Source organism: Orbicella faveolata, unplaced genomic scaffold, assembly GCF_042242905.1.
Source record: "Orbicella faveolata isolate gen_17 unplaced genomic scaffold, um_ofav_v1 contig_46, whole genome shotgun sequence".
NCBI lineage: Eukaryota > Metazoa > Cnidaria > Anthozoa > Scleractinia > Merulinidae > Orbicella > Orbicella faveolata.
Window position 1 is genome coordinate 10,417,501 of NW_028301576.1, and position 27,431 is coordinate 10,444,931.

General features: G+C 39.0%; 3 protein-coding genes and 1 long non-coding RNA gene across 4 annotated transcripts in view; all 4 read right to left on the minus strand.

The window, feature by feature from the left end:
* LOC110058843 (mucin-like protein) overlaps positions 1–1,776 on the minus strand; it is a 24,589-nt gene extending 22,813 nt beyond the window's left edge. The window contains exon 1 of the mRNA XM_089278396.1: positions 1,440–1,776. Within this exon, the coding sequence (XP_089134522.1) occupies positions 1,440–1,503 (64 nt within the window). The 5' untranslated portion in view covers positions 1,504–1,776. The remainder of the gene's footprint in view (positions 1–1,439) is intronic.
* The window catches only part of LOC110060349 (uncharacterized), a 154,046-nt gene that overhangs the window by 33,119 nt on the left and 93,496 nt on the right, over positions 1–27,431 (minus strand). The gene's annotated exons all lie outside the window — the stretch shown is intronic.
* LOC149098333 (uncharacterized) lies at positions 6,276–7,394 on the minus strand. Its single transcript, XM_089277887.1, has one exon. It carries the CDS (start codon positions 7,392–7,394, stop codon positions 6,291–6,293), a length of 1,104 nt encoding a protein of 367 aa, XP_089134013.1. The 3' UTR covers positions 6,276–6,290.
* LOC149098334 (uncharacterized) lies at positions 20,660–26,849 on the minus strand. Its single transcript, XR_016203899.1, has 2 exons — positions 26,307–26,849; positions 20,660–22,612 (listed from the first exon to the last, which is right to left on the minus strand). It is a non-coding gene; the product is annotated as an uncharacterized LOC149098334 (long non-coding RNA).

A 27,431-nucleotide genomic window follows, 5' to 3' on the forward strand; every position in this document is an offset into this window, starting at 1 on the left:
CTGTAGTTTGTAGCGAATTTTTCGAAATTCTCTGCAATACATGCTCTCACTGCACGGTAAATAAGAATTTACATGTGTAGGGGAATAACTGATTCTAACTAGAGGTATCGAAACTCTTGAGACTAAACTGCACTGAGGATTTCAGAGCTCAATCGGCTAGTACTTATTCTTGTAATTTTACTTCTACTTCTACTTCTACTTCATACCATTTGACAATGCACCCACTTTAATGCTAACTCTATAGCTACGCCCAGGACTCAAACCAAGGGTAAATCATGTGGTACAAAACAAAGTACTCGGATGTAAATCCTAAACGAATGCAGCTGTTCGACTTGATGAGGCAAATTTGAAGCTAGAAAAATAGAATAGTCTTTATCAACAGCTAATTTAGGATCTATCTAGGGGAGGTAGAAACCAAGGTCGCAAGAACGACATAAACATATACACAGGTGGACGTCCAAACACGAAGTTCTAGAATGAAATGTTTCGAATTCAAAGGGAAGAGGTGTTCAAGAACTAAGTGTTCCACATGTGTGAGTTAACCTAAGCTTGCCAAAACTAAGCTTTCCTAAAAACATAATTTCTAAATATTTGGCCCCACAACGCATGTATAACAGACTCAGTCATGGATCGTCGTAGGTCGCTGTAGGAGAGCTACGCTTACTCTCCGCAAACAAATCTAATGACAATGACTAAAAAATTTACTTCCTTTTCCTTTCTGGCGCTTTCAAATCGTTACACGGTTGACGAGAGACCCAGAAACTGCATGTAATTCCCGTAGTCCTAGAGACAGCCGTTATGACTCAGACTGGATTCCCCTCTATCTCCAAGCGAGTAAATCCGAATCCACTTTGAGACTTCTCGGTTTTTAAACCAAGATCACCAGTATACTTGAGAAATGAAAACAAAGCAATACTGACGTGAGCGAGCATATCTTCTTATCCGTTGTCAACAACAGTTTGCGATTCGTCGAACAAATCCCTTTTATTCCACTATTCTTGACGAGACGAAATGAAAAGCTTTTCACGAAATCTTTATTTTAGCACCATATCAAACGGATGATGATTCGATATGGGAAATGAACAGACCGGAATGAAATGCTCCTCACGCTTTTGAGAATAACTATGCGGGCAAGCCAAAGCATCACTAGCGCTAAAAAAATTTTGTTTGCATAAGGAATGAAACGCATGCAACCAAAATAGCAGTTAAAACGGTTTTATACGGGTTGTTAGTTAACAAGAAGTCCAACATCAATGGCAATCAGTTTACGTTCAGTTAAAAAATCGTGATATTGGTGACAATGCCCTTTCCCAATCCGATCAACATAATATCTTCAAGAAAGTTCTTGTATCGAGCTCCCTCGTGCGTCGAAGATGACATGAAACAGTGCCGTTTACGTTTCAATATTAAAGTGCTAAAGAAAACTAATTATAACTTACCTTGTATGAAAGCAGGAAGCCAAAATACAAAGCAAGCCATCCGTACGCTGTTGTGGCAGGACATTGCTGTTTTGCGCGACACTGCTGTTTTGCTGCTTCTGTTAGCTTTCGATTAGCTTGGAATCCTTTTTTCATTAGTCATGAATATAAGTGTTATGTACATTGTTAGCCCCGTCTACTTAACGAGACAGTTAAGGATAAAGGTAGATCCAAATCAAGTCTGTTCGATTAGTTTTTGAACCTCAGACAATTCCCATTTTCACTCAATAACACATACTGGATGGAAAGATCATTAATATTTAGAGTTACAGCTGATTACTGTTGATTAAAAGGCGTTCTGACTTTAGATCATATCATTTGATACGCAAATATTATTGACAGGCTTATTGTCTGAGAATGGAATGACGCACTTTGGCTTTCCAAGAAAAATGACCTTGGCCCCAAAGTTATTCAGCTCAGGGTTTCCATGAATTGTGCTGGCACTAAAGTAGTATACCCGAATACCTCCAGTTTCCAAGAAATTCTGTTAACAAGCACAGGCTGACAATGGGAGAGAGGATTGGAAAGGTCGTATGGGGGTAGGGTGAGTAGGTGTTGGTTGGGTGCGTGGAATTATTTTTGTGGCCATATCATTGGAAAAAAAAATGCGTACTCAAAATGTTTGGTACATATCAGAAAGAGATGTCGCTTGTTGAAAAATACCTCATTAAAGGACTGAGCATGCTGCAACTTGATGGGAAAAATTGGAAAGCGCGCGTCTTATGTTCAACTGCTGATTGGACTGGAAATCTTATGGGCTTCAGTCTATTCGAGGAGCGGGAAGGAAGGGAGGGAAAAGATGTGACTGAAACTGCTGGCATGAACAAACAATTTTGGCACCTGAGCTTGGGGAAGATAAAACTACAGACCTTTCCGCATTTCTGCCTCCACCTTCAGAATGCAAGAAAAGTAGCCCAGATGAGTTCGTTTCTAAACAAGCACTTTCAAATAAACTGCTGATGCTTGGCGAGATTGGTGTGTGCACGTGCGTGTCTTGGTTAGTTAGGCTAAGCTCCTCAGAATACTAAACTCACGGTTACTACCGCCCCGATAGTGGTTCGCGGGGCAAGTTTTGTGACTATCGATTAAACGTCGTTTGACCAATATCAATTGATATGATCAATTACCTAATACTTATCGATTGACAACGGGCGATCGAAAGATTTTCTAATGATCTGTTTTAATATAAAGAGCTGATGTATTTTTTGAAATATTTGCAATAATTAACAGTTGATCTGCACCATTTTAAAACCCCAATTTTGCTTCGTTCTTGTTGATTGGTGCGTCTTTTGTTCTTAACTCATTTCTGGCACATCAAAAGTGGGCGTGGGCAAAGGTCAGAAGGTTAATCATTAATATCTCAGCAAATATTTACAGGAGAATAATCTACTATATCTCATTTAAAAGAGCATAAAAAATACTCTCTAGAAACAAAAAAAAAAGCTTTCCTTCATTGTAGCGTAGTCTAAACGAGACTAAACGATGCTAACACAACGGTTTTTAATGAAGCTCATAAAAGCCCGCCATTGCTAGCCGTAATACGACAACAAATACATCCGGGATACATCTCCTTCTACTGCGCAAACCCGAAGGGCCTATGACATCATAACATCGTTACATCTCCCTCCTTGAACGAGCAAAACAAAGAAATGAAGGGACGGTAAGGTAGGTAACGGACGAAAGGACAAGTGATTAAACAAAACAACTCTAACACTGTTCACTGTTCAGAACTGTTCGAAAAGCCTTTACACTGGATTCCTAGGTGGTGAAATCCCTGAGGTATGCGGGTCTCCTAACAATCCTGCCACTTCTAGTAGAGACAGGAGCGGGAAAACTTGGCGAAGCTGGCTGTAAATCTGGCTGCGAGACATCTGGTAACTGCAACGCTGAAGGTTCAGGGGGCACCTGGAGTGTCTCCTCAGTAGGTTTCCTGGTGGGGAGTAGAGTTTGAGCATTGACCTTCGATTCCCCTATGTCTCCGTCTGGCATCGCTTGAAAGTTCTCAGGAACTTTGTATAGATGTGAACGGTTTCGGCGGTAGAGCCTACCATCCTCTGTGCGGACTTGATAGGAACGTGGAGCTTCCTGACTACTCACTTGCGCTTTAAACCACTTTGAATGACCTGGTAATGGTCGGACCCGCACCACATCGCCATCTTTTAACGGTTGCAACTCTTTAGCACCTCTGTTGAAGGAGAGCGCTTGCTTGTTTTGTCTCTGTTGCAAGTTCAGGTGTACATCGGGAATGACTTTTGGCTGAAGCAGGTGGCTAGCCATGGGTAGTGCGGTACGGGTTCTACGCGAGAAGAGACGCTGTGCAGGGGTGCTGTCCATTCCTTCTGATGGTGTATTCCGGAAGTCCAGTAGAGACAAGTGTGGATCATGGCTGGCATCAGCAGCTTTTTTCAAGATATTTTTTGCTGTTTTGACACTATTCTCAGCCTTCCCATTGGATTCAGGATACCGTGGAGACGTTTTAACGTGTTCAAACTGGTACTCGGCTGCAAACTTCTGAAACTCAGCACAGTCGAACTGTGGGCCGTTGTTTGTGGTGAGTCGGTCTGGGAGACCATATCTTGCCAGATGAGGTTTCAGCTTGTTAATGACCGCTCTGGCTGTCGTAGACGTCAGTATATCCAACTCGAAGAAATTAGAATAACGGTCAGTTGTAATGAAGTACTGGGTGCCATTGAGCTCGAACAGGTCTGCTGAGATGCTCTGCCATGGTCTTGTAGGTATTTCGTGACATTTCAGAGGTTCTTTCTGCTGCTCTGGTTTGTAGCTGTTGCAAATGCTGCACCTTGAGATGAATTCTGTGATTTGCTTGTAGATGCCTGGCCAGTAGAAGGCTTCTTTGGCTCTCCTGAGGCACCCCTGAATGCCCAGGTGACTGGCATGTACTTTATCCATCACGCATTGCCTGAGGCTAGATGGTACTATAATGCGCTCACCCTTGAACACAACACCATCTTGTATTGACAACTCTTCTCTGAAGGGAAAATAGACCTGCAACTGGGAGGGTACGTCAGCCCTTCTCTCTGGCCAGCCTTGGGTGATAATAGGAGCTAATGCCTGGAGCTCTGCATCAACTTCAGTGGCACTTTTGATTTCCTGCAAGGTTAGTTTCCGAATGGGCACAGACTCTGCCATGTCTATATACTCAGTCTCAACTTCTGTTGGTGATCTTGTGTCAGCAACATTCCATACTTCCTGGGTGTCAACTGTGTCTTGTTTAACCAGGGGAAGGTAAGCTCGGCTTAGTGGATCAGCCATGTGCATCTCTTTACCCTTTCTGTAGGAAACCTCTAAATCAAATTTCTGTAGACGCAACAGCATTCTCTGCAATCGCTTTGTTGCACTCAATAGACTTTTCTTCATAATAGACTCCAGGGGTTTGTGATCAGTGTCAATAAAGGTCTTTCTGCCATAGACATAGCCCTCGAATCGCTCAACTCCAAAGACAATTGCTAATAGTTCCTTTTCTATCTGAGCGTAATTAGTCTCAGTAGGCGTCAGAGCCCTGGAGGCATACGCCACAGGGTGCCCATCCTGCATCAAACATGCTCCAAGACCACTCATAGAGGCGTCGCACTGGAGTACGGTCTTCTTTTGGGGGTCGAAGAACTTGAGCACAGGTGCCTGGGTTAGAGCCTGCTTCACTTGATCTAGACACTGGCCATGAACCTCTTTGTCCCAGACAAACTCATTGTCCTTCTTGACAAGCTCTCTCAGTGGTTTGGCCAAATCTGCTAGGTTGGGAGCAAACTTCTGCACGTAATTTATCATGCCTAGTACTCTTTGGACACCTTCCTTGTCCGTAGGAGGCGGCATTTCATTGATGGCTTTCAGCTTGTTTGGATCAGCCCGGAGACCCTCCGACGATATGATGTGACCCATGTAGCTGACTTGCTTCTGTCTGAACTGTATCTTCTCTGAGTTAAGCTTGATGCCCTTCTGCCGACAACGGTTGAACACTTCTCGCAGGTTTCGGTCATGATCTTTGAGTGCTTCCTCATCGTTGTTTCCTGCTCCGAACACCAGGATGTCATCTGCTATAGCCTTCTGCCCTGGTAGGCCTTCAAGTGCAATATCAATCCTCCTCTGAAACTCCTCTGGAGCTGGGAATACACCAAACGGCAAGCGAAGCCACCGAAAGCGTCCCCAGGGTGTTCCAAAGGTAGTGGCAAAGCTACTTGGCTCGTCCAGCTGTATGTGCCAGAACCCATTTTTTGCATTCAATACCGTGAACACACGGGCCTTTGATAACAGAGGCAGCACATCATCTATTGTAGGTAAGGGGTAATGATTTCCTTGTAAAGCTTCATTCAATGGTTTCGGGTCAATACACAGTCTAACTTTGCCATTTTTCTTTGTTGTGACCACAAGTGCTGAAATCCAGTTCGTAGGTGTATCGACCTTCCGAATCACTCCAATATTTGACAATCTGTCCAGTTCTTGTTTTAGAGGCTCTCTGAGGGCAATGGGGACTTTCCGTGTAGGTAGCTGGACTGGCTGGACATTCTTGTCTATCTCCAGGTGGAGTAGCCCTTCTAGTTTGCCTTCTCCAGTGAACACATCGGTGTACTGCGAAATGTAGTCTTCCACCTTGGGACTTTTCTCCTCCACACCGCTTGACTCCACAGAAAGGATATTCTGGCTGTTGACTGTTAGCAGCTGAAGGTGTTCGCTGGCCCTCAAGCCCAAAATGGATTTACAATCACCATGAACAAGATGAAACTCAATGCTGTATTTCTTATTGTTCTTGGGGTTGATGACTTTGAATCGCTTCTTGCCCAAGGGTTTGACCTCTGACTAGTTGTACATTACCAGGGCCACGGGGGTTTCTTCCAATTCACTCAAGCCGTTTTGGCCACAGAGCTTTAACACTGTCTCATCAGTCATGATGTTTACTGTTGATCCACTGTCTAACTGAAACTTTTCCTGGTTTCCATTGACCAGTAGGGTGGCAAAAACTTTGTTAGGGGAACGACTGGAGGCTAATGCATTAACCATCTCTTTCACTTCAATCTCGGCCACATATTCATACTCCTCATCTTCGGATGTGTAATCCACAGACAGCACTTTCTTCTTAGATTCTTGGCAACACACCGCAAAATGGTTTGGCTTGCCACAATTCTTGCAAGATGTTCCCCAAGCAGGGCAGTTCTTCTTCGTGAAAGGATGGTGCCTTGAACAAAACTTGCACTTGCTTTCTTGTGACTCGTTTTGGTTCTTCTCTGGAACCTTTGTCTTCTTTTTGTCAACTATTTTTCTTTTGTCTTCCTTCACGAAACGGACATCCTCTTGATTCATCTCCTTTAGCTGCCTTGCTGATGTCTGCGAAGATCTGCAGATGTCTATACATTGTCCTAAAGTGAGCTTGCTTGTCTGCAGGAGCTTCTTACGAGCAGAATTGTCATTGATGCCCACCACCATTCTATCACGAATAAGTGAGTCTGTTAATGACCCATAGTTGCATGTCTTCGCTAATTTTCGTAATGCGGTGACATAAGCATCAACTGATTCATTTGACTCTTGGTCCCGACGGTTGAACACATACCTTTCATAGGTCTCATTGCACTCCCCAATGCTGTATTGTTTTATCTTTTCTAAGATCACTTCCGGGTCTTTTCTGTGGTCTTCGTTCTCAAACTCCATAGCATCAATGACGTCTAATGCATCAGAACCGATGCACGTAAGCAACGTGGCTGCCCGTCGTTCCTTATTTCTGCCCGGGTTTTCGGGGTCTTTTAGCTGAGCCGCGATTTCGTAATTTGACCACGCTCGAGAGAATCGTTGCCATTTGACAGGAAGATTTCCACCGCTTAAATCCATCCTTTCTGGAAGCGGTATATTCACAGGAACAGTTATCATCGAGGGTTGTGTACCCGAAGCGCCACCACCTTCTTCACTCATGGTAAGCATAACACTTGTACAGAAATATCGACGGGAGAGTTCACAGAAAATACTTCAAAAAACTCACCAAGTTGGCTTCCGGCGAGGCTACGAGCGGCAGTACTATGTGTGTTTCACTTCTGACACCATGTAGCGTAGTCTAAACGAGACTAAACGATGCTAACACAACGGTTTTTAATGAAGCTCATAAAAGCCCGCCATTGCTAGCCGTAATACAACAACAACTACATCCGGGATACATCTCCTTCTACTGCGCAAGCCCGAAGGGCCTATGACATCATAACATCGTTACATTCATGGAAGCTATTAGTAATTTTTAAAGAATTTAAATAAATTAAACTTCACCAAAAAATGGGGGCGGGGGGAGAGGGGGAAATGTAAAAAAATATTTAAAAAATGTATTTCCACTCCACTGGTCAAATTTGATGTAGAAATAAATAATTTTCCTTAATTTATCAGCAAACACATCCTGAAAACAGAGCGTAAAACCATCGAAATCGCGAAGAACAGTCGTAAATAATAACACTTCACCTAAATGGGTATAATTCTTTAAAATAACCTATATGTAACTACAATTCTTCTAACTAAAATCTTTTTTAACTCTTCAATGATTAGGAAACTTTCATAAATTGAAAAACACTTATACAGTTGAATAACAAACTACGATGTTCAAGGAACCCTCCGGGAAACCAAAGAGAGTTTTGAAGTACTTCTCTTAGTATAGTTAGTGAATTTCCTTTTTTTTTTTTTCCGTAGTTTTGGAAAACCTTGGTAAAGCATTCATCTGATTAAATAAACTGTAGGAGTTTTGGAATCCCTTGCGAGATCACAAACACTTCTCTAAAATAAGTTAAGATGTTCAGAAGAAGTTTTGGAATCCCTTGTGAGATCACAAACACTTCTCTAAGGTAAGTTAAGATGTTCAGAAGTTTTGGAATCCCTTGCGAGATCACAAACACTTTTCTAAAGTAAGTTAACATGTTACGAAGTTTTGGAATCCCTTGCGAGGTCACAAACACTTCTGTAGAATAAGTTAAGATGTTTAGAAGAAGTTTTGGAATCCCTTGCGAGATCACAAACGCTTTTCTAAAGTAAGTTAAGATGTTACGAAGTTTTGGAATCCCTTGTGAGATCACAAACACTTCTCTAAGGAAAGTTAAGATATTCAGAAGAAGTTTTGGAATCCCTTGCGAGATCACAAACACTTTTCTAAAGTAAGTTAACTTGTTACGAAGTTTTGGAATCCCTTGCGAGATCACAAACACTTCTGTAGAATAAGTTAAGATGTTTAGAAGAAGTTTTGGAATCCCTTGCGAGATCACAAACACTTCTGTAGAATAAGTTAAGATGTTTAGAAGAAGTTTTGGAATCCCTTGCGAGATCACAAACACTTTTCTAAAGTAAGTTAAGATGTTACGAAGTTTTGGAATCCCTTGTGAGATCACTAACACTTCTCTAAAGTAAGTTAAGATATTCAGAAGAAGTTTTGGAATCCCTTGCGAGATCACAAACACTTCTCTAAAGTAATTAAAGATGTTACGAAGTTTTGGAATCCCCTGCGAGGTCACAAACACTTCTCTAGAATAAGGGGCGGCTGGTAATGGAGTCTACCAGGGAAAACCTCACATTAAAATTTACCAGCTAGATTCATGCCAAAAATGCGCATTTTCCAGCTAGGATAAGCTTCCGAGTTTAAACCAGTAAGCAAGCAATTGTGTTGAGGCGGGCTTCCCAGCAAGTTCCATGCCAGTGCTTAAGAATCCCAGCCAGCGCATTAAGCCCTGCGGAGCGGATATTTTGTATATCGGCTCCGGTGAGCACTCCTGTTTACTCAACGAAACAAAGCTTTTTTCCAAAGTTCCTGAGCTCTACGATCCCAAAAACGATTCAAGACACATAATTCAAGAATTATTCGAGATTGCAAACGGAAAAACGGCGGTCCGACGGGAATTTAGTCGCACTTGAACAACATGCGTGGATTTGCGTAGCACATGGCGAAGGTCATGCAAGCTCACTTACCTAAAATTTTCGCGTCTAATTTCTTGCTAACCGTAAAATTAAATTCGTATTTACTTCAAATACCTTTAGGAATGTTGTCCGCTTCCGAAAACATCTTCAGGACTTTGAAATCATGGACATCGCTCGCTCAACAAAAGGCGGCCATTTTGACTTGAAATTGTGTGATTTCACAATGTCGTCATGTAGGCCACATTAAAGCATTCCACGTGAAACTAGCCATGTGTTTAGGTAATTATCTCTAGTTTTATGTCCCCAAATTTCAGGGGAAACGAAAATAATCCAATTTTTTAAATTTTTTTTAGTCATCAATCCTGAAGCATTGAAATTTATAGAGCATGACAGGTAAGAGAGTAACTATAGGGGCATTGCATTGTTTACTTATTGTTGCATTTGGTCGGTTATAAAGAACCTTTAACCAATGCAGGTCAAGCCAAAATTATTGTTATGGGAAACGTTTATGGCTGCATAACTCAGTATAAATCTGTCATGCATGACCTTCTGCTGTTAAAAAGTGGATGCAAAAACATAAAAATAAAAATACGGTAGAACAGATAAAGCCATGGCAAAATAATCTTAAGCAGCTTTCTCTTTTTAAATTCCAAATAAATTTCTGGCTTGATTTAATCAGCCAGTTCAAAAAGCTATTCCACTACGAATGGCAAAAAATAACATCCTGCATGAGCGCTTGGGGTGCATATTTTTCGTTCGGCACTACCGCGTAAATATACTTTTAAGCTTTAAAAGGCTTATTTACTTCTTGGCGCTAGGTTGACCTTTTTCAATAGCTTTGTTTTACCACATTTTGATTATGGACCGAGACATCATCTGGGGTGACCGAAGAAATTCGACATTAATGGACGACTTACGAGTGCTTCAAAATAAAGCTGCCCGTATTATTCTAATCTCCCCAGACGCGTATCTTCTAGTGACGCTCCAGCAAAATTATATTGGAAACCACTATTGCGCTGAAGAGCCGAACGCTTTGCCATTCTTGTTTGTAAATTAATTAATAACTTTTTTTTTTCTCATGCCTATCGATATAGTTTTAATCGCGATATTCATGGTTATAATACCCGTTCTAGGAAGAATTTTAGGAAAACCGCAGCCAAAAGAAGGTGGGACCACGGGACCAATATTAACTTTGCTGCGAATGACTGGAATTCTCTTGATCTGTCACTTAGGGAAGCCGCCTCCTTACCCAGCTTTTAACGAAACCTCTCCAAAGTCATTTTTAAACTACCTATTAATTAGTAACATTTAGAGTGGTTTTCAATTGAGTGTCGTAAGACCAAAACCAAACCAATTAACTTACCAGTCAGACTACTCAGCCACTCCCAAACCGTAGTAAAACCAAAACCAAAACCAAAATAATTGAATGATTACTTTCGACACTCAATTGAAAACTGGTCTAGTTTCTCTATTATAATATTATTGTATGTTTTTAATGTACGTTTATAATTTTGGGTATGTAAAATTAAAACTCTTCTTTTTAATCACATACGCTAGTATTTCTGTCAATGATTTTAGTTTAATGAGGAGCCTCGAGTAAATCACTTTTTTAAAGTGAAGTTGGCATCCTTAATAAAACTTATCATTCCTTCCTTCCTTCCTTCCTTCCTTCCTTCATTCAAAGATCAGTTGTAAAATCTCAAACCATTTTTTACTCAATAAAACTTATTTTTATGTATTTTTGTTAGGCAATGATTCATATGCCTACTGCTCGTTTCAAAAAGTTATCTCGAAATTATGTATTCTACAGAAGGTAGAGAGATTCCCGCTCATTTGTCTTTTTAACTATATTGCTGCCCCAACGGAGCGACTAATTCTCTTCACACATTACCATTTGTATCAAAGACATACCCATCAACAAGTCTCTCCTCTTGAGCATTTGATTTTATATTTTATATGCGTTAACCAGTAAAAGAGAAAAGACAGACTAACATGATTGAATGATCTACCTTTTTTTATCGATCTCACCACTTCGTACGCATTTTTTTTTTCAGACATCTGTTAATGAAAGTGAAGAATGATCATCGCAGTTAATTTTCCAATTTAAGCAATTGGAAAGAAGAGGCCTGAAAAAATCAGGGCTTCAACGGGATTCAAACCCGTGACCTCCGCGATACCGGTGCGATGCTCTACCAACTGAGCTATGAAGCCACACATTGGGAGCGAGGTCAATTAGTTGAGTTCATATCTTCCCGTGAGGAGTGAAATGATGTGAAGTTTATATCAAATAATTCATATATGAACTGCGGTTGTGGATGAAAGTGAAGAATGATCATCGCAGTTAATTTCCCAATGTGTGGCTTCATAGCTCAGTTGGTAGAGCATCGCACCGGTATCGCGGAGGTCACGGGTTCGAATCCCGTTGAAGCCCTGATTTTTTCAGGCTTCTTCTTTCCAATTGCTTAAATTGGAAAATTAACTGCGATGATCATTCTTCACTTTCATCTACAACCGCAGTTCATATATGAATTATTTCATATAAACTTCACATCATTTCACTCCTCACGGGAAGATATGAACTCAACTAATTGACCTCGCTCCCAATGTGTGGCTTCATAGCTCAGTTGGTAGAGCATCGCACCGGTATCGCGGAGGTCACGGGTTCGAATCCCGTTGAAGCCCTGATTTTTTCAGGCTTCTTTTTTCCAATTGCTTAAATTGGAAAATTAACTGCGATGATCATTCTTCACTTTCATCTACAACCGCAGTTCATATATGAATTATTTCATATAAACTTCACATCAGACATCTGTTAAGTTCACCCTATGAATTCCCTCATTTACCCAATTCCGTTTACTGTTTATATTTCCAGCTACACTGTCACATTGGCGCTACCTATTGGGCCGTCATTCCATCTCAAAGGCTTAGGTGCATGCCTGGAAAGAGAAAGGACTAACTCGTGATTACACAGCGTTACATAATACTTTGTTCGTAGCGTGAACCCGAGAGAGTGCGATATTATTAGCAGTTTTGTTTCGAGTCAATGACACCGTGATGAATCCGTCGTGCACTCAGTATTGCGTTTAACATGAGAATGTTATAGTGGAATTTACGAGCTAGCTGTTGTGATGAGTATGACTTCAGTATTACACACTCTGTAAACTAAATGCTCCTGATGTCACAATCATAACAAACATTATCAACAGGCCGCGTAGGCTAAGCTTAAACTTACTAGTTAAGGGAACCCTTGCAGCAGTATTTGTCCAAGGTTTAAGGCAAGTCCAGTCCGGACAGTCGAACTATGCGGAAGGGCACGGCTGAAACAGCATGATAAACGTTAACTCATAAATATGTTACTGACACTGCTTTGTGGAACATAAAAAAAAGGGTGGAAATCTAAACGACTTTACCCTTAACGGTTTAGTTTCTAAGCCGACTAATTTCTTAGATGCGGCGCGCGCAAAAAGACTGTTAGTGTGGAACATAATCGGGTAGGAAAACAAATTAGTAAGAGTATGGAAGCTGTTTTACCTTCATCAGTAACAGCAAAAAGAATTTTGAGAGAACTTGAAACGTGAACGAGTCAATTAAATTGTTTCAACCACTGAGTTGAGTAGTAACAATCTTCGCGGCAACTGATCTCATTACGGACACGTATTTCGCTTCTATTGTTTATTCCTCACGTCGTACAATTTCTCACACAGAAATCTTCGCGTTCGTTGATTGTATTCGTCTTAATTAAGCGATATACTGGGCGAATTAGTACGGTCTTCACGTTCCCAAATTTGAAAGCAAGCGCAAGTGAAAATTCGTTGCTGCCCCGCTTCTGGCATGCAAAGTGATTGCCGGGGAACTAGCCAGAGGCGAATTTAATCGCTGATATCTGACATGGTAGCCTTTTCAGACGCTGCTATCCTCTGCTTCGAAGGGTGTTTTTCATATTCTTGTACCACAAGCATATTGATGAATTACTCGTTTAGTTTAATCAAATGATATCCGCCGACTCGTCTCGGGTCGCTGAGAGGGCCTGATCAAAAGATATTACTCTATCGTTTCTCTTTTTTCCCTTTTTCTACTTTTCATGACGTATTTGCTGATTCGGTTTATATAAGCCGATGAATTTTTCACGAAAGACTTCACTTTTCCCGATGTAATATTTCCTTGGGTCACTTAAATAAAACTTTTACACTTGTAATCTACAAGTCGGACCACTGTATTTACAAGCGCAGACGGAAAGAAGTTTAATAAAAATCGTTACAAGTCCAGGTTACAAGTGTGCAACTTGTAATTACAGGTGTAGCGCTACACGTGTCAAGTAAAACTTTTACAAGAGTTCGACTTGTATTTCATATGATGAGTCCAACTTGTAAATCACAAGTGCAAAATAGAAGTCGCATGTCACTTGTAAACATTAAAGTGCACCTAACACCAAAATGTTTTTTTCGCTAAAATAATAAAGCTTATTTTGTGGAGTAATTTGCCGCAAAAATTTTTCGATTTGGTTAAATCCTCGAATTTCTGTGCTCCTTTGAAACCGAGTTTCGAATGGTTCGCGACCGCGCATGGGGAATCTGGGGAGAGTTAAAGCTGTGACGTCAAATCCAGAACGAATGCTTCGGCTGTACCAGTCAGGTCTTTTACTTTGTCCGAGTCTAGAAGCCTTTTTGCGGCACAAGTTCTTTCGCTGGGACTCCGCAGTCGACCGATTTCTGTTTTTACTAACAATGTCTTCCAGTTCGTCTGATTCTGAAATGAGCTTTGACTCAGAAAACTCTGAAATTTATTATATCGCTGAAGAGAATGACCGCTCACGCTTATCAACATCGCAAACTGAATAGTCAAAGGGTGACCTGATCTGTATGCTGACTACTCTCTGGCCAATGGAGGATGGACAGCCAAATACCAGGAGGTGGATACTGACAAAGAACTCGAACGAGCTCTGATGGACAGATTCGAAGGCAATGATATGTAGAAGTCGAAGAGTGATACTAGTAAGACTTTAGCGCGTGGCGCGTCTTTACTATCTTCGCGCCTTCTTCGATCTCGAACTAATATACTTTCGTAATAACAGTCAAGTCCGTTCACTTTCTCAAATTATTTTAACTTCATGCGTTCAATGTAGATCAAAATGATTATCCCATGACGGTGTTTGTGTTCTTTACGTGCAAGTGTAGAAATTGTAGCGTCGCTTCCCTTCAAAACACCAACGAATGTTATGGTTGTCAAGACTCAAAGAAGAGTGATCTTGCTCTTGAAAATATTGGCGCTGGTGTTATCTTAAAGTGTGTTACTGAATGTCCAGGAATTAAACCTGTATGCCTTCAGAAATGGAGTTTAAGATTAGCAGCGGGCAAATACAAAACTAAAGGGAAGCAAAGCTATCATCAAACTGGCAGCAAAGAGAGGTAATTCAGGCATACACATGGCTGTATATATATAAAAAAAAATGTTTCCGAATCCCTCTTTACATGCATGCACACAGCATTTTACTTAAAAGTGATTCTTCCTGAGTAAGAGGGGGGTAGCTAGGGGGTTGGCTTATGTTATTGCAATCTTTGGTTGGTCAAGAGTGAATTACAATTAGTGCACACCAGTTTAGTCCAGCCTGTATCACTGTTACAAACATGCTTTAGTGATCCTCGAACAATACTGTTACTTTTTGTGATTTCTTCATTGAGCTTTGTTTTTAGGTATCCTGCCCTATCCTCCTCCCCCCCCCCCCCCCCTCACCATAAGACGCCCACTGCTAGAAAACTTTTTTCCATTAATCTTTTTTAGTTATGAAGTGTTTCATACTAAGAGTTCTCAAGGCTGGTGTATGGGATGTTGGGGAACAAGAGGATTCCTTTATGTAGCAATAATATTATTACAAAGGAATTTTCAGTTGAAAAGGATGAAAGCTCTGAATGATTTGACCTTCATGAGGAATTCGAACAAAACTAGAGTGGGCTTGATATTTTTACTGTACTTATTTTGACAAACTGCAACACACACTGTTCTACAACTGTACAATACTACAAAAATATGGCATATGTTCGAAAACATATCAGTCTTATTCACCTGGAGACCAACAGCTTACTGAACTATTGATTCATAGACATAGAAAGTTTGTTTTACTCGCACAACACACCAATAAAAAAAGGCCCACGAAACATCAAAAGGACCCTTTTTTCTTCGCTTGTGCTTAGAAATGTGAATTGTTATAATCCTGTCTTACAAACTGGAAGCAGCTGCCTTTCTTTCTTTTATTGTCAAGTGGAAAATTTAATGTTTGTGTCCCTTCACTGACCATTTACATGTCGCAATCAACCTGGACAACGATAAAATTATGTTGTTTATTTATTTATTTTTGATTCTGTATTCTTTAATCTATTTCCTGGCAAACAATGATAACCTAATAATATGGCTCTGTCTCACAAGGACTGGAAACTACCAAATTCACAAATCTGATTGGCTGAAACCGATATTGAAAGCAGACTAGATCTTCCCATCTAGACCGGCATCTAGACTGGTAATGCTTTGCAGTGAAAAGGTTGTAAACTAAAATGCAAAATCATTGTTTTCTTCTAACAATACTTATTTATGGAAGTGCCAAAAAACCTGTTGAGAAAAAAAAAAGCAACGCAAAATGTCAGTTAGTACAAACCAGTTACATTAAAAGAATTAAATTGTTCTTGTTTGCAAATTATAGTAAACATCTTATTAACCAAGCTTAGTCAGTCCGTACGGGAGAATCTTAACCTCGGTCATGTTTACAGACCTCACTGCGTTCGGTCCTCAGTCAAGATTCTCCCATACACACCTCCTGCTCAGCTAATACGAGCTAAATAATGATAATAATAATAATAATAATAATAACAATAATAGTAATAATAATAATAACATGTTTTACAGGTTTAACAGACATCCGCGTGAAGATCAAATTGAAAGTTTAAATAAATACATAATGACGCTAAAATTTTAAAAAAGTTATTATTATTGTTATCATTATTTTTATTATTATAGTGGAATGTGTGAAGGTTTGTAAATAGGTTTTCTAAGGAGATTTCAATAAAGTTCTTGTTATTATTAAAAAATTAAAAAAAAATAATAATAAAAAGAAGAAGAAGAAGAAGAAGAAGAACAACAACAACAACATCAGTTCAATGATGGCTTTTCTACAGTGCAGCAAGTTGCAGATGCATTGTTATGGACACAACCATGTCCCTGTAAAAAATAATATTTATCAGAAACATTTTTTGTGTTGCAACAATGTTTCCCATGCTGGGCAAAGAGGGAAATATTTGTGTCTTCAGCAATGTTTCTGGAACAACGTGTCCTCATTTGCAAGAGCATTTGGTCAGCAGATCTAGAGATGCAATCTCATAAGCATGTGTTACCATAGTATCAATAATTAAAACTTCCTTTAAATACAATTCAAGTCCACAAGCCTCATGCAGAAACAAGAAACAGACACATACACAGACAGCTTGAAATTGTTCTGGTCCTGGCCGAAGTATGTTCTCTGTATATTGATAATACCCACATGTAAAAAGGGTTCTGAAAATATAAACTAATTCTAAGCCATTCCTTGCTTGAATGTCTCCATGGCCGCATTTGTTGAACGGTGGGTCTTCCAAACTAGTGTGCTTGTTCGCATGACTTTCTTGCCCAAAATACCCTTACAGATTTCTTTTTCAAAGAATTGAACAAGGAAGGAAACTAACATATCAAGACAGGGAACATTTGCTCAGAAAAAAATATCTCGCCATTCTTCTGTGTCTATCGGCGGTGCTGACTGACTGCTGCTGTTTATCAGATCAGATGCAACAACGGCTGCATGAATCGATTGAAAAGCGGTTATTCCAAATTCGTCTCGCTTAAGCTATGGAATCAGCAAAATCCCTTCCTCTCCCTGAAAATCCAGGCGTCGAGCGAAATCATCTTGTTTGAAACGCTTAGAACAGATCACCAAACTCAGACGCCTCTCACTTTGCATGTTTCGCTTTCACGAAATCGATCCATCGCTTTGTACGTTTCTTCTCTTCAGGACGATCATCTCTCCATAAAACGGTATGGCATGAAGCGCAGTACCTCCTGTATGTTTGCTGTGCTGCTACATCCCACTACAACGCACCTGGCTAGCATTTTTTCGAACTACTTTCCCCACAGAAACAAGTAAATATGCGAATTTACAGAATCACCGTGTTCTGGATTTGACGTCACATCCAGCCCTCGACCCATGCCCCGTTAAACTCGGTCGTGAACCAAAATGGTGGCGTTTTGACGTACTTTGACGAGCCATAGAAAATCAAAGATTTAACCAAATCGAAAAATTTTTGCGGCAGATTACTCCGAAAAATAAGCTTTATTATTTTAGCGAAAAATTTTGTTGTTAGGTGCACTTTAAGTACGACTTGTGAAACAGATATTGGAGCGTCAAAACATGTCGTCCTCTAGTGAGAAGCAACTCGACGGGCTCCTGAGACGTCAAATTATTAGCCAATTAGGAATTTTGAAGAAAGACAGTTTTTTGACATCGAAAATCCCAGGGAATTTCGAGGGAAGTTTGATCTCCCCGTGGACGTCTTCATCCACCTTTTGGAATTTTAAATGGTCCCGCAAATTTTGGAAGGGCAGCAGAGATATTAGAATTTGCATTTGTAAAAATACATGTGTATTCAAACGGATTTTATAATTTTTAGGCTGTAATTGTAATTTACACTTGCATCCAGACTCGCGATACACGTGTAAATTCCAGTGTAACTAGGAAAAACTTTTATCGAATCCTTGTATTTATAAGCCGGAATTAACAAGTGTAAATTACACGTGCAAAAACTTCAAGTGTAATTTCTTTATTGAATTGACCCCTGTAAATATCAACAATGAACCATTCCCGGGAAACCTTCTTGTAGTGCTCTTCGCCACGAGACTCTGGGGAATTCTAAGTCGCGTTTCACTGGTTGGCGGCAAGGCAGCGTTAAATAACCTCTTCAGTGAGGAGCGAAAACGGTGAACTTCTTTCGAGCAAGGTAGAAAACTCGAGGTTTATTTTTGCGTGAATCACCTCTATTCAAATAAATTAATAGGGTATGTAGATTTATCGGATTTTACGAAACTTGGCCAAAATGTTCGTCAGATATAAGCGCACCAAACTGTGTGGGGATTTTACGAAAATCCAAATATTTTTCTTGTGACGTCCCATCGAGTACCAGCAGTCGGAAAATTTTCCATTGTCCAACTTTAAAAGAGATTTTCAAGAGCAACTAATAGAAATATCGAAAAAGCCTCACACAATTTGTTAGCCCATCATCTCCTGAGTGATAGAGTCTAGTCAGTTTGGATGTCCGCGTTAACACAATGGCTGGTAATTCAGTTTAGCAAATATTTGTCCCCTTATAAGTTGACTGAGATATATTTGAGGTCTTTCGCTTTTTAATTCTACGGTTTTCACGAGGTACCAAATATCGTCGCCGAATCAATAATGAGAGTGAGCCAAATTTTAACCATTTTCAGCGAGTCGTTTTTTAAAAGTGAGGCAGTTTATTTCCACGCGTGTAAAATCTATATCATGAAGCAAATGAAGAAGACCAAGCCGTGTGTTACACTGTGATAAAACACTCCGGACATTTGAGCCACTCGAGAAATGGAGAAAACACTCGCCTGCGGCTCGTTTTTTCTACATTTCCCTCGTGTTCTTAAATGCCCGTCGTGTTTTATCACAGTGTAATACACGGCTTAGGCTTCTTTATTTGTCAAATAAAACTAAAAACTACGAACAAGACTACGGCTGGCTTAAAGAAAAGAATTACAATAAGAGAGAGTGAAAAGAAAGGATGAAGGGGAGTGAAATCTATAATAATTTTCCTCAGATGTTAAGGAATTTATGTAGCTTTATTTGGGCGGTACAACCTTGCTTTAAAATATCAAGTTTTTATTTTTTCTCAAGCATCTGAGCGGGCCGGAATCCTAAATCCTCGAATTTGATCGGCTAATCATAGGCACGTGACCGGTCCAGCTTTTTACGATACGGCCCACGGGCCGGATTTTTTCCCCGCTGCTTAGATTTCGCTCCTAAAACACTGGAAAAGTTGAAAATTTACAGAGTATGTAAATAACATGTAAATAACATGTAAATAATCAAAAAGAGACTGTAAAGATTAATTTACATGATTTTTCCCCTTTTACATGTTTTGGAGGTTTCATGTAAAAAACATGTAAATATTTCAAGTGAAACATGTAAATGATGAAAACACTGTAAATGTTTCAAAGCAAAGGGCTAAGATCATGTAAATAACATGTAAACTGTTCCTGCAAATACTGTAAATAGCCTGTAAATTTCTTGTGATTCAACCTGGAAACCCGTAAATAACATGTAAATTTAATACAGGGAGGCTGCCATAATACTGTAAATAACATGTAAATAAAAGGGGAGGCTGTAAACAACATGTAAATAAAAAAAGGGAGGCTGTAAATAACATGGAAAATGAAAAGAGGCGCCTGTAAATAACGTGTAAATCAAAAAAGGGAGCCTGTAAATAACATGTAAATCGAAAAAGGGAGCCTGTAAATAACGTGTAAATCGAAAAAGGGAGTCTGTAAATAACATGGAAATCAAAAAAGGAGCCCATAAAGAACATGTAAATGGAAAAAGGGAGCCTGTAAATAACATGTAACTCGTAAAATGGAGCCTGTAAATAACATGTAAATGGAAAAAGGGAGCCTGTAAATAACATGTAAATCGAAAAAGGGAGCCTGTAAATAACATGTAAATCGAAAAAGGGAGCCTGTAAATAACATGTAAATCGAAAAAGGGAGCCTGTAAATAACATGTAAATCGAAAAAGGGAGCCTGTAAATAACATGTAAATCCAAAAAGGGAGCCTGTAAATAGCATGTAAATGGAAAGAGCCTGTAAATAACATGGAAATCGAAAAAGGTAACCTGCAAATAACATGGAAATTGAAAAGGGGAGCCTGTAAATAACCTGTAAATTGAAAAAGAGAGCCTGCGAATAACATGTAAATCGAAAAAGGGAGCCTGTACATAACATGTAAATCGAAAAAGAGAGCCTGTACATAACATGTAAATCGAAAAAGGGAGCCTGTAAATAACCTGTAAATTGAAAAAGGGAGCCTGCAAATAACCTGTAAATTGAAAAGGGGAGCCTGTAAATAACATGTAAATCAAAAAAAGGGAGCATGGAAATAACCTGGAAATGTAAAAAGGGAGCCTGTAAATAACATGTAAATCGAAAAAAGGGAGGCAGAAACCCTGTACGATAAATAACTTGTAAATAATAACTTGAAGAAAAATGGATGGAATGTACTGTTTTATTGTAATCAAATCTGTTGACCTTAATTATAATAGTAGAAAACATGCAAATTTATACAGAATCAGAAATTTATTGCAATCAGAACAAACTCAGTAAAATTCAACCTTATTCAACCTTATTCATGCCATGAATAAGGTTTACAATGTACACATTGCAACAAATAAAACATGTTTTCTTTTCTTTCTATCCATAACAAGACGACTTAAATGTAATTTTGTGCATGGCCAAAATATTTTAAAATACCATGATTGAGCTCCTTTAACCAAATTCAAGCGCTTTTCAAGAAGACTACTAAAATTCAAGACCTCTTCAAGATTGTGCAAAACCATGTCATATTCAACTCTATTTAATTCATAAATAATAAAATGATTAAGAACTATACTGTTATCAGATACAACTAGTGAAAATTTTGCAATTTAGGCATATTACTAAATTAAAATTGTTTGCAAATGGATACCTGTCTTAAATATAATTATACTAAATTCACAAAGTCAAATGTAACATAATGATAATACCTTTGTCATAAAATGAATGAATAAACTGTTTTTTTCTTACTAAGTAATTAATGTAGGATTAAATTAGCCTTAATAATTATGAAAAATGTGGGAGGCACGATGGCCTCGTAGTTACATGTAGTGCGCTCAACTCCTGATCGAGCAGTCCGGGTTCAAGCCCTAGGCGGGTACATTCTGTTGTGTTGTTGGGCAACACACTTTACCCTCAGTGCCTCTCCACCCAGGTGTATAAGTGGGTACCAGCGAATTTAATGGTGGGGTAACCCTGCAATGGACTGGCATCTCATCCAGGGGGAGTAGAAATAGTCCTAGTCGCTTCCTGCTACAGAAAGCAGGATAAGCTCCAGTCTGTTGGGCCACGTGGCTCATATGCAGACTTTACCTTTACCTTATTATGAAAATTACTGCAATGTACATTGTAAGTGTGAAATATTGATCAACCGTTTTCATAGAGTGAATTGTTCTTTTGAAAAAACAGAAAATAGGGAGAAAAAACATTTACCACAAGATAGAGATTGACATTTTAAATTCATCATAAAAACATTCATGCCAAAGGAATACTACATTGCATAACATAAAACAAGGCTTCTGACATCTTTTAGGCTATGTTTACAAAGTCCCAGTTTCCTTCTTTTTCCAAAAACTGTATGGAATCCAAACAGGACAAACATTTTGGACCCCAGACAAAACATTCACTGTAAACAATATTCAAAATTTTACTTTTTCTTTTTGTGATAGAAAAAAAACTGTACTGTAAAAAAAAAAATTCATAGGGACCTGTTGAAATTGAAAGGCCTATCTAGTACCATAGTTCCCATAACACATCATAAGTTAATAAATTATTGTTCTGGTACTACATGTATGTAAACATAGCCTTTGCTTTTTATGATGAAATCTTACAGCTGCTGTATTGAACAATAAGTATCAACCTAGCAATCTAAGATATTCAAATTTAATGCTAATTCACTAACACAGGTACAGTGTAGGTGATACTTCAAAGCATTGAAAATAATGTTTAAAGTGGTTGAATTTATGCCAGAAAGTGTTGAAGGTCACCATGTTAGACTGTAATGCACCAGGGGCCCATTTCTCGAAGGTCCCAAAATGTTTTCGCACCCAGAAAGCCATACCAAAATCTGAAATCTTATGCTTACAGAGCTGTTTTATTTGCTTATTCTCAATATGAACAGAGGTTTCCTTCACACAAGAAGTTTCAGGCATATACAGCTCTTAGTTTTTAGACACAGCTCAATTAAAGATGGCTTTGTGGGCCCGAAAAGTTTCCAGGGCCTTCAAGAAATGGACCTTGGACCCCTTATAGAGTCATAGGTACTGTAGACTTCTCAGTGGCTGATTTTTTCCTGATCAAGCATCAATGCCAAGGAGTATGCGTGTATTGACCACTCTCAATTTTACTTCATCCTACAAGTAACATAAAACATTTCATTAAATAAGATAAGTTATGTCTGAGTATGAATCAGCAAATTCTGTGTATGATATCAATCAGCAAATTTTACACTGGAGTTATTATTTTGTTTCTTATCATTACAATTTATACTGTGACATTTGAAATCGGACTGTAGCCGGTCATGTTGACCGGCCAAAGTAATTTTAGTTCAGTCACGTCTCATTTCTGACTGGTCAAGATATTTACGAAAAAATCAAGTACATGTAATGTGAGCTAAATTAAACCCACAAATATAGTTTGTTTGTTCCAGTCACTGCTAGACCGTTTAAAGATAGGCTTAATATTTTTCTGAACAGATTTAACCCCAGTCACTCGAATGGCATTCCTATTGATCTTGAACGCATGACAAACAGCAAGCGAACAGTCTTTAGCCGTTCAAACAGATACCTGTATGCATTGGTGTATGTTTTCATTAGAGGTCATAATAAAAAAGAGATAAAAACTCTCAGATTTACAGTTGGGCATTTGATTGTTTATTCAAGAATGAACAATGTGACCGTCTCAACATGACATGACTGGTCAACATGACCAGCGAGTCACCATTCTGGACAGACATTGCCCATTGACCGACCATTATTTTGAGCCCTGAATATTCATCAATCAAACATATCTTACATCTACATCTGTAGCTACTGTGTGACAAAAAATTTGCATCTCTGATTGGAAGGCACTGAATGTCAGAGGATGTAGAAGAACTAAACTCAAAATCTGTGGCAGTAACTATTCAATGTTCACTATCTCCTATATTGTAATATTCATGCACAACAACAATGTAAATCAAACTCCTATCAAACAATGTTTAAATAACAAGAAGATCTGTTAGATCTTATAACCGCGCTTTTAAAATTTAACTGTTTTCTTAGTACTACAGTCGCAACGCAATGCATATTCCAAAGCAATCTTTGATGATTCACTGATTACTGTAGACATCACAGTACTTGATCAACACAAACTCTATTATCGCACCATCAGTCGTAGCCGTTGTGACATCTCCGATGACGTAATAGTCTTAATCTGGAACTTTCTTCGGGATATGGATGGGCATGAAGATACGAACACTATTACAAACCGCTTTCTTTCTATAAAGTCACGATTAAATTTAATTGTTTTTTTCCCTTGAGTTAAGGTTAGCAAAGAAGTCACACGAGTCACATAATTCAAGAATTGCGTTATCTACGGCTATCTTTAGTACGGTGGTTATTTCCCTATCAATGACGTAATCTTTGCACGTTCTGACATGTTCTTTGCTTGGCTTGCAAATATTTAATTTTCCTTCCGATCTATGAACTCGCTGCGATGAAACAGTCAAAGGATTTACTTCATTTGCCTAAAACCACAAGAAATACTCGCAAAGTTACAAATAAATTAATGACCGTCGCTTCTGCCGAAATAAACTTGCAGAGTAAACACGATCTTATTTGTCACGTAGCGGAAAGTGAAAGCTGCAACGTCAGCGCATTCCATGGCTGACGTAATACCTTTTTTCAGCGTATTTATTATTCCCTTTAAATCCAACGCTTTGATAAAACGAAAAGAAAAACATCACACGTTGCGTGACACAAAGTTTGACCGAGCGGAGGTCTGCGTCTGGTCACCGACAAAAAAAAAAAAAATAAACCACGGGTAAACCTAGAACCGCGCTCGGCCCATGGCCGCGCGGTTAATAAGTCAAGTTTGCAGGCACAATTTGATTGTTTCTTACATGCACTTATGCTCTGTTGGTGGACAAAGGTACAGATGATGTCATAAAAGTTTGTTTTTGTTTCTTTGTTATGTATTACGAAGCAGACAGATTCTATGTTGTCATGCATCTGTTCAGTAATAGATCACAGAAGACATCAAAATGTGGTAAAAACATCAGTGACACACGCCTGAACAATTCAGATTCTGTGACACACTCTGGTAATGGTTTATGTGACTATTTTTTGTTTTTACCACATTTTGATGTTTTCTGTGATGTACTCAAGGCAGGAAAAAACCCAGGTCTGATTTCCTCAGCCAAGTAAATTTTGCTCTTGGGCAAGCGAAAATAGAAGTTCAGTGGTCCAGTGGGCAAGTGAAATTACAATGTAGCGTCAGTAGTCTTGTGAGTCTGACTAAAAATGCCAGCTTGATAAATGATAATTTCCAGTCATTCCATTTCAAAACTTAAGACCTAAAGATTAGTTAATTATTAGGTTGAAAGCAAGAATTAGTTTGGAATCCGAGTGTACTTCATTCGCATTTGTCCTCTGATTTCCTTACTGGCCACCACACTGGCAAGTAATATTTAAGTGGGGCAAGTGAAAACTGAAATTGACTGGCCCACTGGGCAAGTGACTGACAATTTTCTTTTCTGCCCTGCTACAGATGCATGACACATGAAACCTACATGTATTTGGTAAGAGCCCAATTCCGTACAAGTAAAATGTACAGCTGTGACAGGGCTTGAAAGTGCTGTCTGGTCATCCCAGAGTAAGGCAATCGATTGAAATCAATCCATAAATTGATATAAATCAATAAATTGAAATTAATGTAAGTGTTGTCAGTGCTATCGATCAATTGAAAGAAATTCATACTCACATGCTAGAAAAGTTTCAAGTTATCAGTTTGATTTTACCAAATTTATCAGTCATTAGAGAATCAATCGAAAGTTGGTCTCTTTTGTTAGTTCACCTAAACTGTAGAAAAATTGTGTCCCTCAACACAATGTTTGATTGTAACTTTTTCATGTAGATTTCAAAGGCACTACCAAAAACCCCCAAAACATAGTCCCTGATACATGTATGCCAGCAAAATATTCTGTTTACGAGATACAATGTTATGTTTTTATGCAATTGTATTCATGATTTCATATTTCACTTTAAATCTTTTGTTCATTTCTTTCTTATTAAATGTTGCTTAAAAGATAAGCTAGTATCAGCAAAATTGATAATGCTTATTGAAAATTTGATCACAATCGATGACTCATGACGAATCCTTTTATTGATTTCTGATATTATTGACTAATTTCTATTGATTGTTATGAAATAATTGATTGACTATACTGTGTCGTCCAAGACAAGTAGATTTTCCTGCCTGGGCAAGTTACTCTTCCTTTTTTTCAAGTCCTGTGTAGTTTTCATGACAGTTTGAGGTACATGTATACCTCTTTATAAAGTATCATAGTGTTTTTTTGGTGAAAGAAAATACCACAACATTTAACTTACTACAGTATCAGCACCAGTGGGTGCAATGTCCATGTACAGTTGTGTATAACAGCATATTGTAACTTGCATGTAGGTACAACTGTAGACACTTGAGTAACTTCAGAATACTTACTCTAGCATAAGAGAAATTTCTCTGCTGAAGATGGCACATTACATTTTAGCTTACTAGCATTCACATCAGAGGGCAACATAACCTTACAAGAGCATGCATCAGAAAGAATCATGAGGTGCATATAAGCCAATAACAAATGTCGCATGCTCATGCTCAGTTATCGAGAACAGATAATAACAGATAATAAAGCTCTTTATGCACGGAAGGTAAACATCACCAAAGTCGATTCCACAAGCAATGTAACTTCTCCTTGATAATGACACATTCACAACCAAAGGCAAAACGAAATGTATACGTATCTTGACGTTACTTTACTCTGCTCGTTCAATTTATGCAAAACTTGCTTACCTGTTGTTTTTGTTGCCTGTAATCGCTATCTTCAACTTCTGGGTAACGGTAAACTTTGCCTTGAAACCGTGCACGGTGACGAAGCGAAGGTAGGGTGGATTTTGGCCGCTAAAACAGAGCTCGAGTTCGATGCAAGTTCCAACGAACTGCCAAACATGGCAGGAGAACCGAGAGGACCTGGTACCTAACATGAAGACCGCTGATTCCTGCTTGTTGGAGATCGGGCACTCACAAGGCTGGTATGCTCTTATAAAGGGACTGGGATAACAGTGATGGCAATGAAAGCACAAAACGGTAGAAATCACCAAAAAAAAAACAAAACAAAACAAAACAAAACAAAACAAAAAAAACAAAGAAACAGTGAACATGCAAGGGCAGACTTAGTTGTATTAATCTTACTTGTAGAATGTTCATGTTTCGGAATATTTAACGCTCTAAATCGATGATATTTCGTTCATTCTCAACGGTTCAGAGGCACAACTGTGACCTCGAACTTTCGCGATATGAGAAGTTTAATGTTTGTTGTTTTCGGATTGTTAAAAATGTCATTTTGAGTACCGAAAAAAAATCAGTTATCATTTTCGGAAAGGCCCTAATAAGTTCGAGAATACTCAAGCTCCTCTAGAATAACCAAACAGATAAAATTTTTTTGCGCAACCTAAAATTTACCTACAGAGCTTTGAAAGTACACCAGATAGCCTAAAACAGCGTTGAAAAGCATTCGAGAGGAAATGGTCGTTGGGTGTCCCTTATGGTTCCCTGCCTAACCTAACTCTGCGTCAGTTCAAACTCGGTCACCAGGGCTCTTTCCGTCTTGAACTCACACAACACGTGACGCTTTCATGGTCCTTCATGAATAAATACGTACGTGTCCGAGAATTAATTTTTCTCTTTTCTAGAGACGTAAGTTGGGACGCCTACATGTGCAGCAACAATTCTAGTTTTATTTTGTCGTTGTGGATGCGCGGAAAGTTCACAAGAAGACAGCTTAATTAGTGCGGTGTCGCACCCGTGCAACTTCTAGGTTTTCCATTTACATGGTTTTTACATGTTTCTTACAGGCTCCCTTTCTTTCATTTACATTGTTTTTACATGTTTCTTACAGGCCCCCTTTTTTCATTTACA

What these genes read in the sequence shown, in the direction of transcription:
- LOC149098333 (XM_089277887.1), bottom strand. Translation starts at nt 7,394, where the DNA reads ATGAGTGAAGAAGGTGGTGGCGCTTCGGGTACACAACCCTCGATGATA.